The sequence below is a fragment of the Delphinapterus leucas genome, chromosome 10 (assembly GCF_059928025.1).
Source record: "Delphinapterus leucas isolate spDelLeu-1000000601 "Yukka" chromosome 10, BTC_Dleu_Yukka2, whole genome shotgun sequence".
In the NCBI taxonomy this organism is placed as follows: Eukaryota; Metazoa; Chordata; class Mammalia; order Artiodactyla; family Monodontidae; genus Delphinapterus; species Delphinapterus leucas.
The window spans coordinates 72,645,737-72,665,915 of record NC_143138.1 but is presented as its reverse complement, the minus strand read 5'-3'; the positions used below and the strand labels follow the sequence as shown (position 1 = coordinate 72,665,915).

Below are 20,179 nucleotides of genomic sequence, written 5' to 3'. Positions count from 1 at the left end.
CTCACCTGGCTTAGGAAATGAGCAGTGCTGTGGTTAACAACCCAGGCCTTGTAGCGTAGCAGCCTTGTGCTCAGTCCTGGCTCCATGACTCACTACCAGCTCTGTGACCTCAGGCAAAGCTCTTAACCCCTCTGAGCTTCAGTTGTCTGCATTGTGAAATGGGTATATTAATAGTACTGGCTTAATAGAAAGCAAGGAAATCATGCATAGAACACACTTTGGCACAGCCTGGCTCAAAATTGCCCTCAATATTATTACTGTTATGTTATTTCTGTAAAAGGAACTTGCGTATCCAGGGAAGCCGGTGTGGGGGTTGCCGGGAAAGCTTTCGAGTCAGATAGAGTTGAATTTGAATTTCAGCTCTGCCAATTAACTACTGGGTATGACTTGGGACAAGTCACCTCACTTCTCTAAACGCCTGCTTCCTGTTCTATAAAATGGGGTGATGGGATTGCTATGTGGAATAGATGAGTGAGTGTATGTGTGTGCCAGCATCTGGCACCAGGTGACCCCATGGCTCGTGGTACCTCCTCCTCCCCGGCCAGAGGTCCCCCATTGTCTACATAGTGCCTCCTTCTCTTCTTTCTTTAAAAATAATTTTTATTGTTGTTTTCATTAATTTAATCCTCAGATATCTTTTTTTTAATTGAGGTAACATTGGTTTACAACACTATAAAAGTTTCATGTGTACAACATTATATTTTGATTTCTGTATACACTACTTGACTTCTGTATACTCACCAACAAAAGTTTCATTTCCATCCATCACCATATAGCTCACCCCCTTTACCCATTTTGCAATCCCCCCACCCCCTTCCCCTCCTTCTCTTCTTGACAAAATCAGAAGAGAAGAATTACACCTGGGTCAGGTGTGGGATGACCAACTTCTCTGTTTCTAGAAAATTGCTGGAATCTGTGAGTAGGTAGGGGCCCTGGCAACATGTAGTTTATTTAGTAGCAATTCTGGAGGCTTTGTAGGGCCAGACGGCCCCTCGCCACCCCTCTGCACAGCCCTGCTTTGTAAATTCAGGAGCGACCCAGAACCCGACTCCTAAACGGTGAGGCAGAAGGAGGGAGCGCCTGGCTGGTAAATGAGCCTCCCCCCCATCACTGGGGGTGCTTAGGGAGTTGGGGAAATCTTTGTCAGGTTAGACCCTCAGTAGTCTCCCAAAGGAGCCCTTCCCTCTATAGCTGGCCCGTGCTGGAAAACTCATGGGAACTTTGCCCCCTTCTGCCACAGGAGCACTTTACTTCAGGAATAAAGAACATTTTTCTTTTACCACAAAACTGCCTTTGTCTTTCCTGGAAACTTTTATTGGCACCCCTTACCACTGAGTCTCCAGTGGCAAAACCAAACAACCAAATCGCAGGTTTGTATTTACTTCTTTTAAGTCAACTGCCATTGTTTATTCATTTTCCCTCTTGTGTCTTTGTAATTGAAATGAACTGCGTGTGATGTGGGGAGAGAGCTGGGTCTCTGAGGCTTCTGCCTCCTTTGTCAGCGCAATACATTATTTTTCAAATGCACAGGCTTCTGAATTTTAATAGACTGTAGATAATGATACATCTGGTTGCATATTAATTGCTGAGAGTTAGAAATAACACATAATCACTATGTTTCAAGGTTGCAAGTGTACAGCAGTGAGAGTCAGGGTTTGTTATGAGCCTTTGGAAAAATCCATTGTTAGTGGGCATTTTTTAATTCCTGTCATTAAAAATGTGCTACGGAATAAGAACTGTCTTAACGTTCAGTCTTGTGTTCTGGATGTGTGCACGAACACACACACACACACACACACACACACACACACGCACACGCACTTCCCAAGGAGTAACAGTTTGAAGCTCTTCATCTGCTCAGCTGGGCTGTGTGGGGCAACAGCAAGGCCATATGAATCCATTGTAGATTCCCTACCTCACAGTTTCCTGAACAGCGTGCTTTGTTTTTCTGCAAACCATCGCTTAGTGGGTGGTAAGATGTCAGCTGAAAGCCAAGGCAGGAAAGTTTTAAAATATTTTATTTTATTCCCAATTCAATCAATCCCCTGTGGCTGTGTGACTGGTAGCCTTTTCCATTTTCAACCATCAGGTTTCAGTGTACTCTGTTCTCAGTCGAGAGCAGACTGTTCTACAACACCCCAGTGCAGTGTTCCCTGATTCTCAGTGGAGGCGTGTGCTGCTGAGGGTGCACGTGGACCAAATGATTTGAAAGGATAAACTGTGCTAGGAGGGGCAGCTGGGGTTACCAGGGAGCTCAGCAAATGTATTTTCTGTTTCTCTCTGGAAGGCACATCTCTGCAAGGCTTGACTGCTGAAAATCATTGTTCTCATCGAGAACAGAAAGAGGAGGGGGTCCATGTTCTTTTCCTGAAGACCTGGTGCCCTTGGTCAGATGTCCCTGTAGGTTTTACCCAGCAGCTGAATGTGGGATTCCTCGTCTCAGCCTCGTCTTCAGTCAGATGGCAGACCCAGCTGTTAGCTTTGCTTGCCTGCAACGTGTTTGCTCATCTCAGATTCAGCTGGAACACGCTGTCCTTCCTTTGGGTTGAGATCTGTGCATCCTTTTCCATCTCTGTACTTCTTTTTCCTCTTCTGGGAAGCTAAGATAATGCTGAGCCTCAAGGGATGGCAGGTAGATAAGAGAGAGGACATGTCAGTGGATCTGTGTATGGTCCTTTCTGGAAGCCAAAAGTAACATGTTATTTTTGGGAGAAATTCTACCCTCCGCCTCTGACATGGCTTGAACACCCAGAATTCCTATCATTGCCTAATCCCAGATAGTACTGGGATCAGGCAAGATTGGAGACCAGCTCTTTTAGCCTATAATTCAACAGTGTGGGGTGGGGAGGGGTGGGTGGGAGGAGTTCGATGTAGACCTCAAGACCTACCCACTTGGGTGCACTTCCACCACTCAGGTTCTTATCTTAAGTTGATGTTTTTCTCTACTTGGACGTAGCCTTGGATCTTGCCAAACCACTCCCAGTTTTGCTCTATCCAGCCGGAGCTTGACTAAACAGACGATAAAACTGCCGGAAGAAAGGGAAGGCAGGAATGTAGAATCAAAATGTGGTCTCATAGCAGCCCGAGTCCTCGGTGGCCAGAGCATGTCATTGGTGAGATAGTGGCAGGTAACATGGAGCACCAGCTTTGTCCCTGGGAGGCTCAGAGCAAAATCCAGTGCTGCAGGGAATGAATGAGAGCAGGAGAACAGGCTGGGGGTCGGGGGGAGTGTGGGGGGAGATCACACCTCTCCTTGGACATCAGTTTCAAGGCAATAATTTAATATTTACAGGCAACAACTTATGGGACAGGCTTGTACCGAGCACATTACACACATGATCTCGTGTCACCTTCCCAACAACCCTGTGAGAGGGTCGGAGAGCCACCCTCACTTCACAGGGCATGAGACCAAGCCCGTGGAGGTTACATCGTTGGCCCAGGGTCACAGGGTGTTCGGTGCATAGGGCACTGTCCTCTGGCTGGAAAGGTAGGCTCATATTTTATCCTTAGGTCCTTTGCAAAGAATCAACACATTTGGGGGGTCAGAGTGACAAGAACTTTGTCACTTTCAGCACAGGCTTTCTGCTCATCCTTAAACACCAGGGAAGCCTCAGCAAATATCCTTAAAGTGCCCTTGAGGTCTGTACACACCAGTTCCCAAACCCTGAAGCAGAGGTGGAATCCCCAGTGCATTCTTCTCCCCCTACCCCTCCAACCCAGCCCAAGGGGAAGCCAGGGAATCCCTTTTACAGAGATAAACAAATACAGAATTTATATCCCACCCAGGGGTTTCCAAGAAGTCAATAGGAAATGACTGGCCGAGACCCCAGAACCACAGAGCCCTTCCTCTGGGCCTGTGGCTGTGATTAGGCCACCACTGCCACCTCCGGCTGACTCCTTGGCGTCCCCCACCCAGGAATGTGCGGCTCTGACCCCATTTTCCAGACCTGCAGATGGGTGTGGCGTGCTGTGGGCACATTTCTTCTGTGGCATTCTTGGCAAAAAGGCATAACCTGGCTCTACTCATGAGAAAACATCTTCTGGGCCTAAGGTTGGCTTCCCTGTAAGGGCCACAGAGGCTTGAGTCTGCTGGCAGCTCTCACACTTTTCCAGGAGGTTGAACTGTTAAAGCGCTTCAGCTCTGAGCATCTGGCCCTTTCTCCTTGACAGAGTAAGAGCTTTGCTTGATACTCAGAAGGCATATGTGGAGCCAGAGACTGCAGAGAGAGCTAAATATTTAGCTTCCTCTTTCTCTGAAGGTCTGTAATGCCATGTCTGGGCATGACCAAAGTGAGTTTCAGGCGATGGGCTAGCGTTTGCTAAAAGGAACTTACCGGGGCGTGGGTGTGCATTTCTCCTTCTGCCCAAGGTTAAGTAATAGTAACATCCTGTGTAAGAGAACGTGAATGTGGTTTTCTACTAAACTCCAATATTTTAGGGCTATTTATTAGATATTTTTAATCATGGGCCAATTTAACCAGTAGCAGACTAATAAAATAAATTTGGGCTTGCTGCCAGGACAAATGTTGACTTACCCTTATAATGTTGACTGAAACGAATAACTTTGAAAGTAATTGAGGAGTGAAACCTTAGCCAAAAATACAGTGTCTGAAACAGTGGTTCTGTTTTATTTTACTGGCACTGCTAAGAGATTTTGTTCATAACCTAGGCCGCTGCCCACCTCGGCTCTCGGAGAGTCCCATATTTTACTGAATTATTTTCCAATGTTTTGTTTTGTTTTTTGTTTTTCGGCCCATAAACCACCATTCAGCAAAAATGAATATCCCCATGGCAGAGAAGAACAGGCTACTTTTCCAGTGTGGGAGCAAACAGTCAATGATAATGAGAGGAATAAAGATAATAACTTGCTTGAGGTGCTCCCTCAGAAACAAAATGGTATGTCAGTAACGTTTGCCCTCTCAGAGTTTGTAGTAAAATTAATCGCTCCTCCAAGGTATACTGGATGAAATCCATCTGACTCGCCCCACACTCACCTTTCCTTCATTTTGCCATTCAGTTTATACAAATATTAGAGAGCGATAGTAGTTTGCCAGCATGTGCTTTGAACTTGAAGGAAGCAGGGGAGGCCTGGAGGAAATGAAGCCAGGATGACCACATGAATTGTCATAAAGTGTGATTTCTTTCTCTTCTCATTTTTTTGCTTGCATTTGATGGGAGCTGTGTTCGGGGCTGGAACTGAGCATCCTTTCAGAGGCTTATGCCAGCAGTGTCTGAGCTTAGTCCAGCATCCCCCTCTGATGCTCCTGCCCTAAGCAAGACCCCCCTAAAAGCAACCACCTCACAGGCTGACCTTGGCCAGAGGCCGTAGGTGCTGACTGGCTCAAGCCAAAACAGACTTGATATACATGGAATAAAGATCATCTCCCCAACCTTAATGTGTTCAGTTTTACGGCCCCAAGCGTCGATGGTTTAATCTGTGGATCTCTCCAAACCATTTTGTGTGTGGTGTCTCCATCAATGCTTTTTAGCATTGCCATGAGGGAAGGCTGGAGAAATCGTCAGCTCCTCAACACAACAATCCAACACCCTGTCTGCAGCTTGGCCATGAGACTGAACTAACTCAGAGGGTCCTGTGGATTTTATTTATCCAGGCTCTCCTTAGTTCCCAGTAGCAAAAATACAAACAAAACAAAACAAAGCCCCCAAAAAGCACTTTTTTCTTTTAAAGAAGGAAATTAGGATGTTTTCCGTATAGCATCTGATGCAGAGAGAGTTGGGCCATTTCATCAAAAAGGAAATCTAATCTCCCTTGGATACACAGTGCAAGGCAACCAAACCTGCAGCTGGAGAAAATAAACACAAGGGTGTGGCCTCCACATTTGAGATTAGCCAGGAGGGAAGGTATCAGGGATTCTTCCCAGAGCTGTTCCTGGTGGTTTGGCAGAGTCCACAAAGCCTGTGGGACCTTTGTTGAAATCACCTATAATCACCTGGCATTTTTAGGGGGAAATTATGGTTCTACTTTTGAAGACCTTTTGCTCACCTTGTGGGTTAGAAACCAATAATTCTGAAATGCGTTTGGCCTAATCAATGAAGCCAGGTTTCCGTTGGAATTTGGGCCTCATTATTTGCCTTTTAACTTCTAGTAACAGATGACACCAGGTCAGTTAGCTCCGTGCCAGGGGAAAGAAAACAAACAAAAAAAATTTTAATGGAAATTTTGGAGTTAGGAACCATTATTTCATTATTGTTTTTTTCTATTTCCAAAAAAATAAGATGAAGAGTCACTTGTAGGCTCCACAGAAGCTCCCCTTCTTTGCTCCCCTCTTGCTCAGACAGCTCTGCGAAGGACTCCTCGTTGCTGCCTCTGTGTCCTCCATGCCCCTGTGTTCCACTGTGCTCTACCTGCTGAACACCTCACTTGCCCCACTCCAGCCAAGCCTTACTCTCTTGGGTGCTCTGCCTGGATCAACCTATGGTTCTCTCTGTGCATCCAGGAGACATTCCCCCAAGGGTGACACGTGTACCCTTCAATGAAGCCCACTTTGCAGATGCTGGGTAAGCACTTGCAGAGCTGAATTCCAGAGGATGCGCGTAGTCACAAAGAATCTCTTCCATTTATGTGTATTAATTACAAAGGGAGTAGTAGTAACTTTACAATGGAGAAATCCAGCAGATAACCTCCTGTAGGGCTGTTGTAACAAAGTACCACAAGAGGCGAGGCTTAGAACAACGGAAATTTATTTCTTACTCTTCTGCAAACTAGAAGTCGAAAATCAAGGCGTCAGTAGGGCCCTGCTCCCTCTGAAACCTGCAGGAGAATTCTCCCTTGCCTCTTCCTAGCTTCTGGTGTTTGCCGTCCGTCTTTGGTGTTCCCTGGCTTGTAGATGCATCACTCTAATCACTGCCCCCATCATCATATGCTGTCTCCCTGTATGTCTCTGTCTAAACTTCCCTTCTTATAAGGACACCAACGATGGCATTTAGGGCCCGCTGCAATCTAATATGACCTCATCCTAACCTGATTACATCTGCCAAAATCCTATCTCCAAATAAGGTCACTGTCACAGGTTTGGGGGTAGAACTTCAACATATCTTTTTGTGGGGGACACAATTCAACCCATTGTACCACCTTGACCAACTGGTCCAGGTCGATGTCACCAGTTATAAGATATAGTGACATCATGTCCCCCAGATATGATGCACCAAGAAGGGCACATCACTTCTGTTGTATTCTTGCCAAAAATGCATAATCTGAATCCAATCATGAGAAAACATCAGACATGTCTAAATTGAGAGATATACTACAAAATAACTGACCAGCACTCTTGAAAAGTATCATTGTCACAGAAGACTGAGGAACTGTCACCGATTGGAGGAAACTATAGTGATATGACAACAAAATACAATGAAAGGGTGGGAAGGCCTTGGCGTTAGGAGGTGTCAAAGGAAGTGAGAACATGAGAATATTTGTGGTGACCTAGAAGTTGTTTTTTTTTTTTTAAACATCTTTATTAGAGTATAATTGCTTTACAATGGTGTATCAGTTTCTGCTTTATAACAAAGTGAATCAGCTATACATATACATATATCCCCATATCCCCTCCCTCTTGCGTCTCCCTTCCACCCTCCCTATCCCACCCCTCTAGGTGGTCACAAAGCACCAGCTGATCTCCCTGTGCTATGCGGCTGCTTCCCACTAGCTATCTATTTTACGTTTGGTAGTGTATATATGTCCATACCACTCTCTCACTTTGTCCCAGCTTACCCTTCCCCCTCCCCGTATCCTCAAGTCCATTCTATAGTAGGTCTGCGTCTTTATTCCTGTCTCGCCCCTAAGTTCTTCTGACCATTTTCTTTTCTTTTAGATTCCATATATATGTGTTAGCATACGATATTTGTTTTTCTCTTACTTCACTCTGTATGACAGTCTCTAGGTCCATCCACCTCACTACAAATAACCCAGTTTTGTTCCTTTTTATAGCTGAGTAATACTCCATTGTATATATGTGCCACATCTTCTTTATCCATTCATCTGGTGATGGACACTTAGGTTGCTTCCATGTCCTGGCTATTGTAAATAGAGCTGCAGTGAACATTTTGGTACATGACTCTTTGAATTATGGTTTTCTCAGGGTATATGCCCAGTAGTGGGATTGCTGGGTCTTTAAGTTTAAATGTTTCAAGGTAGCCCTCTCAGCTCTCAGTTTCCCAGCCACGTGGACCTTTCCCTATTCTGGCCTATATCAGTTGAGAATTATTGAAATTCAGTAGTGGGATTTTTGTTTTCATTTTACCAGGTTTCTTCTAATTACTGTTGATTCTAGATGATGTCTGCCTCTTCAGTATCCTTTCTCAGTAGGTCCTCACTAACAACTGAAGTAAAAATCTCAGATGGCACCTGTCAGCTGCAGTTCAGCATTCAATAGTACATTTGCAAAACTGTTTTCTGTCCATTGAAATAAATCTTTGTATTATGGAGCATTTTGACCACATACCATCTTAAAATCAGATTTCTACCCCTTATTTTTGACTCAGTAGTACTTGGAAGTGGAACTCAGGATCTAAACATTTTGAATGTTGCCTAGTATAGTAAAGGTGCTGTCAGAAAGCAGTATTTTGGAAATTAATTTTCTAGAATCTTCTACAGTGTCCTCTTCTCTACTGAGCAAAATACTTAATTGAAAATTGGGGAATCTCCCACAAAACTCATGTTCCTTTTTCTAATGAGCAGGGGGAAAAAAAGGCCTCAAGCCCTCAAGAATGGTTTCTGTATTTGTTAATGGTTGAAAAAAAGCAAAAGAAGAATAATATTTTGTGACATGTGAAAATTATATGAAATTCGAATTTTACTGTCTATAGATGAAGATTTAATGGAACATAGTCACATTCACTTATTTACATACTGTTTGTGGCTGATGGTAGAGATGAGTAGTTGTGACAAAGGCTGGACAGCCCTCAAAGCCTAAAATATTTAACCATCTGGCCCCTTACAAAAAAGTTAGCCAAGCCCTGGAGTAGGGCATGGGCTCTGGATCCAGCCTCCCTAGCCTAGGTTTAAATCCTGGCCACCTTTTTTAGCTTTCCCTATCTTTAAGATGAAGATCACAATAGTGGCTACCTTGCAGGGCTGTTAGGAGAATAAATTAGTAAATATCTGTAAAGCATAGGGAAGAGTCCCTGCAATGAATATGAGCTCATTATTATAATGTAATAATTCTAGAGCTTCTCCATCACTCTGAGATCATAACTTTCTGTTTAATATGAGGATGATGAAAGCCTTCTAGAGGGTTACTGTTGGATGACACGTGACCCCTGGGTGTGCGGTTCCCAGCACATTTCCTGTCACACAAATGTAGCCCTGCATAAGGCTTCCTGGTGTTTCTAAACATTTGAAAGACTTCTTTTTTAATGATTCCATCAACTCATGGGCAAAAGCATCTGCTAGCATAGTCGTTTCTCACCTCTCTCTTGCTCCTGGCCAGGTGTAGAGCATCCAAGAGCAGTGCTGCCCTGCAATAGAGCAGTCAGTCCTGCACTAATGGCTGCATTTCTGGCCCCTCCTGGGCCGTGTTTGTGACTCAGTAAAAGCAGAGTCTCAGGGAAGCTACAGACGTGATGTGAAAGACTCTCCTACTGCTCTCCCACCCCACTCTGGCTGCAAAAATGAAGTGCAGGGAGAATGAGTGAGGGTTACCTGTATGCCACATCTATTAGAATGGAACTGTTTTTTAAGGAGTAAGAAGTAGTGCCAAATTATGTTGATATGATAGGCATTTTCTTACATTGTATATAATGTGCTTTGGTTTTTATTTTTTGGGGGGAAGAATAAGGAGAGGATAAGAACTGTATCCCCTAGGGAAGGAATATTAAAATCTATTTAATTAAATCTCACATTAAAAATAAAATTAAAGGGCTTCCCTGGTGGCGCAGTGGTTGAGAGTCCGCCTGCCGATGCAGGGGATGTGGGTTCGTGCCCCGGTCCGGGAGGATCCCACATGCCGCGGAGCGGCTGGGCCCGTGAGCCATGGCCGCTGAGCCTGCGCGTCCGGAGCCTGTGCTCCGCAATGGGAGAGGCCACAACAGTGAGAGGCCCGCGTACTGCAAAAAATAATAATAATAAAAAAATAAAATTGCATGGAGTGCTTTATTCTCCTTTGTTTGTAATTCAAGCACAAGAGATATTTAAAATTGCTGAATCAATTCCTTTATGAAAAATATGACCTCTATACCTTTCTTCATCCTCTCCTTTCCTTCTTCCCACCTCTTCCTTCTTTTTTCCCATTCCTTGTCCTCTGGAAAGGTGAAGAGAAAGTATTTGATAAAAGTCAGTTTTATCATTCATGATAAAAATTCACAGCAAACTTAGCACAGAAAGGAACTTTTTCTACTTGATAAAGGGTGTCTCTTCCATGCTCTCAGCAAATACAATACTTAATGATGAAACCTTCATAATAATTACTTTGTAATTTGGAATTAGACTATGGTACCTGCTCTTTTAGCTTGTAATCAACAATATACGGGTAGTCCTAGCCAGTGCAATAAGACAAGAAAAACAAAAAAACCTGTAAGGTCTGGAAAACATGCAAAAGGTTGTTATTCAGAAAATACTACCCCCACAGAATACTCAATGCCTTTTTCTTTTTTTTTTTTTTTAAGATGTTGGGAGTAGGAGTTTATTAATTAATTAATTAATTTTTGCTGTGTTGGGTCTTCATTTCTGTGCAAGGGCTTTCTCTAGTTGCGGCGAGTGGGGGCCACTCTTCTTCACGGTGCGCGGACCTTACACTATTGCTGGCCTCTCTTGTTGTGGAGCACAGGCTCCAGACCCGCAGGCTCAGTAGTTGTGGCTCACGGGCCTAGTTGCTCCGCGGCACGTGGGATCCTCCCAGACCAGGGCTTGAACCCGTGTCCCCTGTATTAGCAGGCAGATTCTCAACCACTGTGCCACCAGGGAAGCCCCTGCCTTTTTCTTTTTTGTTTTATTTTTTTAACCTCTTTGGTGAGATGTCCTCCTGCCCTGTCTTAGAATTTCATGGTGAGGGTGGTGTCTGCACTTGAAACAGGACACTTCATTCCTGGGTTTAGCAGTGTCCTTGCCCAGCTTAGTCTGGCAGCTGAGTTGTTGGATTAGGAAGCTTCTGCAGGTTGTGTTCTGTCATCTCTCTGTAAAGCCTGAAAGCATCCCTCTTATTGCATTTGCTAGTTCTCAGTAGAGCTATTTAACTAGAATCTGGAAACATTTTCCCTGAGGCTCCTTTTAGACAGCAGTAAAATGTAGCTCGAGACATACTGAGTAAATGGAAAAGAAAAATCAAATTAGGCCAAGAATTTTTTTAATCTCCTATTCTCACTGAAGCCCTCAAGGAGAACACCATAATTCATATTTGACTCATGTGGGTCAGGCATAAAGCCTCCTCTATAGATTCAATAACCTGTAAATGTTCTGGTTGTGAAATTGCACCTGCCCGCTTTGCTGGATCAAGCACTAAATCATGCAGCAGTGGTTTGTTTTGATTGTTCATTACTTGGGAATGTCAGATTGCCAGAGAGCAGCCCAGTGTTCACTTCCAAGTGGGTAAAGCCTTGGGAAAGGAGTTTTAATTACAATCTCATGTAGCAACACTGCACACAACTTGCAGAGGGGCCAACATTTGCACTGTGCATTCATCTTATAGCGGTGCAGAAAAACACCCATCTGACTGGCTCATGTAAAATGGGCAGCAAAGTCAGCAGAACCTTAGAAAAGATGACACAGCAAGTGGAAGAGAGCCGAATCTTCCCTCGTCCTGCCAAGCATGCAGGGCTCCCTGCCCCTTTTTAAAGCAAGAGAAGCCAATTGGCGTTTGCCCTTCAACTTCCCTAGTTTGATATAGAATTTGTGACCTAACAGATTTAGCCGTTAATAAAACAGAGACCTAGGAGTCAATGGGCTCTGAGGTACATGCAGGATTATCTGAGACCAAGTCCTGATCCTCTAGGAAATCCCCCATCTTCTCACTTGCTGCAATGCAGTTTGTGCCACCAAAGGTGGTATATCACAACTCTGGCATTTCCAGCCAAAGCAGGAGCCGTTCAGGGGATGCTCAAGAGGCTATGTGTGTGTGTGTGTGTGTGTGTGTGTGTGTGTTCAGTATGCCCGCTGGTAATGGAGCTCTGACGTAAAAAAATATTTTAAAAATCCTCCTCTGGGCACAGATACTCAGGAGCCAGGCACTGGACAGGGAGCATCCTTGAAGGGCGCTGTCACCTGGAAGCAGAAGGGCTATTGGATCTTTCTCTTCAGCATTTAAATAATTGTAATGCGATGTCTCTCATGTTGAGAGATTCATCCTTTGCATTTTGGAACTAAGCCTTCCCAGTGTTCGGAGAGTTTCCTGCTGTCTGTTCAGCTCAGCATACCAAGAGGCTGGAGAGGGACCCGGCAGCCCAGATTCATTCTCCGTCTTGGAAGTATTTGCTACGAGAAATCATGAAGTCACTCCTGGCCATGTTGTGGAATTGTTTTGTGCTTTTTAAAAAGCCTTTTAATTTTTCTATTTGAATGCCAGAAAGGTTGGGTCTGTTTCAGAGAATGCTTCTGATTTCTGAGGCTGGCAAGGGCATAAACTGACATGAGAGTTTCTCAGCAGAACTCCAAATTCAGGCAAGATTTTTCCAAGCACCTACTATGTTCACAACACCCCACAGGGGTATTCTGGAGAATCTGAAGTTCTGGCTTAACTCTCAAAACTTTGAAGGCAATGGCTGAAAAAGAAAGATGAGCATCTTGAGGCTCCCTTTGGAAATGATTGAGTTTTGCCACAACCATTGGCAAGTTTGGTTTTTTCCATCAAAATTTGGTGTCTTCATGTGCTGTCAAGCATCTCCTGCAGGTCAGATGGAGCTTAGGAAGACAAGGGTAACTGTTCTCTTTGTCTTTGGAAAGTGTTTTGTCTGTCATCTCTCTCTTTTCCACAGCCTGTTGTTTTTATTTATGTAATTCTCATCTGCAGAGTCATTGGTATGGGTAGGCTCCCCTCATCCATCAGCTTGGTTTGGGGTAACTTGCAGATTTGCACGTTTTATGTGGAGGTGATTTTCAAAACTTGTGGCTATGTGTAGTATAAAAACTGATGCTCATGGTAGGGTTTTCTCTCTATACGTTTTCTTTTGCTGTCTGGTTGTTATTTATAACTATTAATATGTGCATTTCAAATATACTGTAGATACAAAGATGCTTTGTTAAGAGCCTAGCAATAGAATAACTTCTTTAAACAATATTTTTTTTATTTGGTATACTTAAAAAAAAAAGATTTTTTTGTGCTTTAGAAAAGCCATTGCATATTAGAAATTTGGAGAGTGGCTTCAGGTAAGTTGGAGAAAACAGTTTTTAAAAAGATGAAACCAGGGCTTCCCTGGTGGCGCAGTGGTTGAGAGTCCGCCTGCCGATGCAGGGGACACAGGTTCGTGCCCCGGTCTGGGAGGATCCCACATGCCGCGGAGCGGCTGGGCCCGTGAGCCATGGCCGCTGGGCCTGCGCGTCCGGAGCCTGTGCTCCGCAGCGGGAGAGGCCACAGCAGTGAGAGGCCCGCGTACCGCAAAAAAAAAAAAAAAGATGAAACCAGAAGCATCAAAAGACAACTGCCTGACAAGGTCATTGGATGGGAAATCTGAGGCAGATTTTCTCTACAGGAGGGGTTGAAGAGAATCATGCTACTTAGTGGAAGCCTCTGATTTAAAAGCTGGCAGATATATTTGGGGTGAAGGGAAAGGAGAGATCCCTGCCCATTTGCTGTCCACTCAGAGGCTGCTTCTGTTGACATCCCTCTGCCATTTCTCCTTCCCTGGCTCCTAAGCCAGGTCACCTCCACACAGCTGGAGTGAGACAGAGCACTGTTTACATTCCACAGATCGGTGTGCAGCCAGCAGCTTATGGAGTGGGGACATTGACTGTATAGTGGAGTTATGTTGTCTTCGTAATTGACCTTGACATTTTCCTTTCCTTTTTTTTAACCCTACAGGAGCCTAGTAATAAACGAGTCAAACCTCTTTCCAGAGTCACATCCCTAGCAAACCTCATCCCACCCGTGAAGGCCACACCGTTAAAGCGCTTCAGCCAAACCCTGCAGGTAAGAAGGACACAGTGGGCTCATGTTTGCAGAAAACCACGCTGTGTGGGAGGAGCCATCCCTGTCCTACCTAGAACCTCCCCTGGTTTCAGATTGACATGAATCAATGCTTATTTCAACAGAAGAGAGCAAGTGAGGGGACTGAAAGGAAGAAAGAGATGTTTTCAAGCTGTAAACTGGTGTCAGGCAGAGTCCCTCAAGGTGTAACTGGAGGAGTCATCTCTGTTGGGCTCCTCACAATTATATTTCACAGTCCTATGCCCCATCCAGATGCGCTATCATAGGTTTTGTCCTAACATATCTATGGGCCTCCCAAGGGAACCAGCGCATGATGTAAGTTGGAGGGCAGGAGAGCCTAGTGATTTAGACCAGGGTCTGCAAACTATAGCATGTGGGAAAAAACTCAGCCCACCCCCTGATTTCTTATGGCCCTGGAGCTAAGAGTGGTTTTTACTTTTTAAAATGGCTGGGAAAAAAATAAAAGAGGAATGATATTTCATGACCCATGAAAATTATATGAAATTGAAATTTCGGTGTCTATAACTGAAGTTTTGCTGGAACACGGGCATGCCTAAATGTTGATGTGTTTTCTGTAGCTGCCATTGCACTACAAAGGCAGAGTTGAGTAGTTGTGAAAGGGATCATATCGCCCACAACACCAAAAATATTTACTATTTGGCCCTTTACAGAAAATGTTTGTTGACCCCTGACTGAGAACAAGCGCCCTGGAGTAGAAGTATCTCACTTCTGTCCTTGGCTCTGTCGCTCAAAGACTTTGTCACCTTGGGCAGATAACTTCATATCTCTCTAGGTCTTGCTTTTATTCCTCATGGAAACATTGGGGGATGATGCTACCAGCTCCTTTATAGAATCCTTGTAAAGATTTTCAGGATAGTGCATTTAAAGGACTTAGCATAGTGCCTTGGCCTGTAGTTAGTAATCACTAACTTCCTAACCAGCTAAGGTGTAAATATTAACTACTATAATAATTCTTTGGTTAACAGGTGGTTTGTAGTTCTTGTTTGTAAACTCCTGATAAAGTTTATCTTTTAAAGTGAAAATCGAGATTTGTCTTAAGGCCTTGGGCCCAATATGATAATCATAAAAATCCTCTTGTAGACTGAGGCCCACGAAAGTCATGCCATGAAAAGGCTCACCTTGTTCAGCTGAGGAGTAGTCTTGAGCCTGCCAGTTTCTTACATGTCCTGAATACTTTTGCTTAGCGGTATTTTTATCTTGACTTTCCGAGTCATTAAGAAAATTGTGGACCAGGGAATTCCCTGACAGTGCAGTGGTTAGGACCCTGCACTTTCACTACCAAGGGCATGGGTTCAGTCCCTGGTTGGGGAACTAAGACCCCACAAGCTGTGTGGTGTGGCCAAAAAAAAAAAAAAAAAAAAATTGTGGACCAGCACCCAAGGCTTATGTCCCACGCTATGAAATCTATGATTTGAGAACTGTTTGAAGTCTCCCTCACCCACTCCTGTCCTTGTTACCACACCATTCAGCCAACGTGCTGTGACTTTGCACAGCCCAAGCTCTTCTCCCCACTTTCCTACAGGTGCCGTCCCTCACCAGTGCTAATCCCTCCCTGCCCATTCCTCTGTTAACTCTGCTAATATTTCTCCCGAATGAACACCTCATCGTCTCATTAGCTATGGGTTTGGCTCTGTGCTGGAATCTCTGGGCCCCTGGTTATCCTCTGATCCCCTTTGTGGGAGAATGGAGGAGAAAAAAAATAAGGTCGTCTTGGGGGGCCAGATGAAGGTCTTCGAAGCTAGTGAAGAAAAGTGTGTTCACCTTCTCTCCCCAGTGACCAGTCCCTAAGCCCTCTGGCCAAGTTCATCACAGGCTTCCACTGGAAGATCATCACTGCCCTAGCCCTGCACATCTGGTCTTTTGCTGAGTTCTGCTTTTTGACAATTCTTTAGCCTGTCTCTTACCATTTCACGCTTTCCTTCCCGTCCCAGTGGCTGTGGCTCAAGTTCACCGTAGTTATTTCAACCTCCATGTTGCCAGCCATCTCTTCCCATTGCCTCTCTGAGGAGAGTCCACCGTCTGCCCCAGGAAGGGCCTCACTCATTCCACAAGAGTTAAGTGGGCCCTCGTCATGCACCAGGCTCTAACTCCTGCCCTCACGTTGCTTACATCCTGGGTAGAGTTGCCTTCTGGCAACTTGGTGGCCACATCTGGCCCTCGGTTGTGTTTTGTTTGGCTGCACATTGTTTTGAGCTAACGTTTAGAAATCAAAACAGTCCACGTAAGAATCTGGACTTCTGGCTTCTTTTGAGGAATTGGAAGGCCTAGCAGTGCTGGGCCTATGTTCCCACATGGCACTTACGGGCTGTGCCTAAGTAGCCAGCCAACTGTCATCTACAAATGTCCCCACTTCTCCCAGTTGTCCTCCCAACACCTGGCCTCTTCACTCACTGCCATCAGCTTGCCTGGCCTGTAGACTCTGTGTTTATGCTCATGGGTCCAGGGAGAGCACTGTCTATGCCTCCTCCCCACAGCCCAGCCCCGACTCAAAGCACAGTGCTTTAAGATCTTCCATCGTCATACCTTCAAAATCTTTCCTTAGGCTTCCCAGGCAACCTTTATTTCTTTTCTCCTGTTTCTGCCCTACACAGATCCCACACAGGGAACACTGCAGGAAATATTTGATCACCCTACAAATTTGCATTGACCTAGAGAACTGGGACAGAAGGAAATCAAGCCATGTCTGAAATCCAACAGACTGAGGCCAGGCAAAGATGAGAAAGCCAGACACGAGGCGGGGAAATCTGACAGGTGGAAATTGGTTTCTAAAACCTCAAAAAAAATTTTTGGCAAAATAGTTTTTTATTTACTTGTTTAAAATATGATAAATAGCTAATTCCAGGTTCCATTTATTGGACAGAAACAACCCAGTAGAAACAGAATAATTATTCATAATGGTTATGCACATGAACATAGAGAGAACTTGAACAGTGTCTTTATGCTGTGGGTGTGTCCTTGGTGGGGGGGAGTGGCCAGCAAATGGAAATATGTCCCTGAGGTTGTATGCAGAGTTAGACAGCCATGTTTGCAGGATGACCCGCAAAGCACAGAGAATGCTGTCTTGCCCCCACGTATCTCCCTGTAAGTCACCTTGGCACATGCAGTGCAAGTTTTGCAGAATTATTTCCAGTCCTAGCATCCCAATAATTGCCTCATGACTTTATTGCTTCCTTCCCCAGGTAGAGCGGGATAGGTGTTAATGCAGCCTGAGGAGCAGGGAGGATTGTGGGGGGGAGGGGGGGGAGGCCCCAAAGGCGTACTTAGTGGGCCAACTTCACATCCTTTCCCATTTTGCCTGTGGTGGTCTTGATGCCCATTCTAAGAGGGGAGAAACAGAAAACAAGGAGTACAGGGCTGCCTCAAGCCTCTCGGTAGTCCTTCATTCCTTACCCATATGTGTGTATTAGTTTTTTCTGCTTCCTAAAACAACTCATTGCTGTAATTGAGCAGCTTGCTTCTCTGTGGCAGTATCCCTTGTCCCTGGCTCCTGACACCTTAGAGACATACACATCCCTGCGATATCCAGTTAGGTCTCTCAGGTTGGGTTCCTTTTATCATAGGAGGAGAGATGAGTTAGGCCCAAACATGATGCTTTAATCAATAATAGAACACTTAGCAGTCCTTCCTCTGGCTTCCTTGGAGGCCACAGGTTAGCCCAGGAGGATATCGAGAGAGCTCGGGGCTGGCAGCCTCTTCCAAAAAGCTTAAGAGCCCAGTCACAAATGTGAGTGGTCCTTGCAGCGACAGTTCAGCAAGACACTGCAGGACTTGTTCTCTGTGGCCTCCCTGCCCCCCATTCCCCCTGTGGACTGGAGGCTCGGGCCTCAGCACAAAGGCAGCATTTGTGGAGGTCAGAGAGGGAGAGCCGACTGCACGGCGCTCCATCTGCTTCTGACCAGGGAGGTTAGCGCTGCTGGTAGACTGGAGCACAGATGTCTAGATCCCTCTGGGCCTATAAATCCCCTCACTGGGCTGCCCAGCTCTGAAAGGGGCTGGTCTGTGCTCACTCCTCATGTGGAGTGACGAAGGCGAGCTGCCTCGGCCGGTCGATCGCTGAGTCCACCTCCCCGTCACGGCCGTGCGGCTGGTGGACTTGTTTAGGCCGAGTCCAGGGCATGCTATGGGATGCTGGGCTCCTCACCCTGTAACTGAGCCCTGCGTTCTCTTTGAACGTGAACTGTATTTCTTTTCCATTATAAAGTGTATGCTCATTACGGAAAAATACGGAAAAGAGGAAGGAGAAAGATTCCACTCCCAAACAACCCCTGTTAATATTTTATAATTTCCTTTCAGTGTTATTCTAGGTCTATCTATGAAACTTACACACTCTGGACCTAATTTGGTGTTACAGTCTTTCCAGCCTTCTCTTTGTGTTTTCTGTTTACCTTTGGATTTAAACCTCCCCCCCGTGGCCCCCACGGACAGTGGATGATCAGTTTTTCTTGCATCTCTATTGGTCTTGGCCTCACATATTTCCAGGCTACGCAGTTAGGTGTATAAAGGTTCCTCTTCATCATTGTCACACTCTCTTGGGGGAATTGTACCTTTTATTAAAATTAAATATTTCTATTTATTTCTTTTAATGCTTTCTGTCTTGGATTTTATTTTGTCTTCTCTTATTTTCTTTTTTTTGCATTTTACCTGGTGTATCTTGTTTATCTCTTTTATTTTCATCCTCCCTTTGTCATTTAGCTGGATGAAACTTTTATTATAGCTTAAGGGAAGTGTTATATCAGTTATTCTTGGAAAATATCTTATGGACTGAATATATATTATTCCAACGTGATGTGATTTATTTTATATAACCAGTCTCCTATTAATGGATATTTAGGTTGTAAATATTTTTATGTTATTAAGTAACTCTGTGTTCAATGTTTTTTTTATGACATTTGTCCTATATATATATTTTTTTATTACAGTAAGGCCAGATTTTAAAACTATTTGTATTGATTATCTGAACATCAAAAATAACATTATCAGGCTATTCTTAGTACACACTCACATAATTCAATCAGGTTATTGGCTGTATTTGTCTTTAAACCACGTCACAGGTATTGTTCTAAAGAATGTATTTATCTTCAGTATAATCTTTTTTTCTAATTTATTTATTTTTGGCTGCGTTGGGTCTTCGTTGCTGCACACTGGCTTTCTCTAGTTGCGTCAAGTGGGGGCTACTCTTCATTGCGGCACGTGGGCTTCTCATTGCAGTGGCTTCTCTTGTTGTGGAGCACGGGCTCTAGGCTCACAGCCTTCAGTAGTTGTGTCACGCAGGCTCTAGAGCACAGGCTCAGTAGTTGTGGCGCATGGGCTTAGTTGCTCCACAGCATGTGGGATCCTCCAGACCAGGGCTTGAACTTGTGTCCACTGCATTGGCAGGAGGATTCTTAACCCCTGCACCACCAGGGAAGCCCTTATTAGTTATTTTTTTAATTACCCACAATCCTCTTCATAGTTGCATTTTACGGTTAATCACCTTGAACTTGTTGACTTCCTCAATCAACTCTTCTGACCATAATGAATTTTTAAGCTTTGTATTATGGAAAATTCCAAACACACAGCAAAATAGCAGTATACCATGAATGCCCATAGGCACACAATCTCTAGGCCTCGCCTGGAACTGTTGAAACTACTTCAAAAGCACTTACCGTTGAGATGAAACATCTCGCAGGTAAATCTTATCTTTGGAGGACTTACTGGGTAATCAAGTGGGAAACTCAGGATGGCAGGAGAAACTCAAAACAGGTGTCTTCTGGACCCCTGCCACAGTTCCTTCCGGAGGATTCAGTATTAATTGTTTGTACTCGGCCATCAGCCTTTTGAGCGCCATCCCCGCCATTGCCCGTCTCGCCTCCTCAGCGCTTGTCCCTCCTGCCCAACCTGTCCTATTTTTTAAAGTACCTCCTATTGGGCTTTCTTTTCTGATTATATAACATCATTTTAAAAAATGAAAAATATAGAGAAGCACAGGAAAGGGAATAAAAGTTCTTGTAATCCCATCTTCCCATCACCAAAAAACTTCTATTAACATTTTGGTATCTACTCAGGCAAACTTTTCTTTTACTATATAC

At 44.6% G+C, this 20,179-nt stretch overlaps 1 protein-coding gene and 1 long non-coding RNA gene across 7 annotated transcripts in view; one reads left to right on the top strand and one right to left on the bottom strand.

Annotated features, from left to right (window-relative positions):
* Positions 1-20,179, top strand: part of ARHGEF3 (Rho guanine nucleotide exchange factor 3) — a 310,231-nt gene that overhangs the window by 254,396 nt on the left and 35,656 nt on the right. For 5 of the 6 annotated variants that reach the window (XM_022572818.3, XM_089919494.1, XM_089919495.1 and 2 more), the window contains one exon: positions 13,965-14,072. In XM_022572818.3, the coding sequence (XP_022428526.2) occupies positions 13,965-14,072 (108 nt within the window). Of the gene's footprint in view, positions 1-10,929; positions 12,863-13,964; positions 14,073-20,179 lie in introns of those variants that run through there. The other variant, XM_089919496.1, reaches the window with a different exon arrangement.
* LOC111174265 (uncharacterized) lies at positions 1,032-4,267 on the bottom strand. The gene is made up of 3 exons (XR_002644416.3): positions 3,948-4,267; positions 2,889-3,026; positions 1,032-2,678 (listed from the first exon to the last, which is right to left on the bottom strand). It is a non-coding gene; the product is annotated as an uncharacterized LOC111174265 (long non-coding RNA).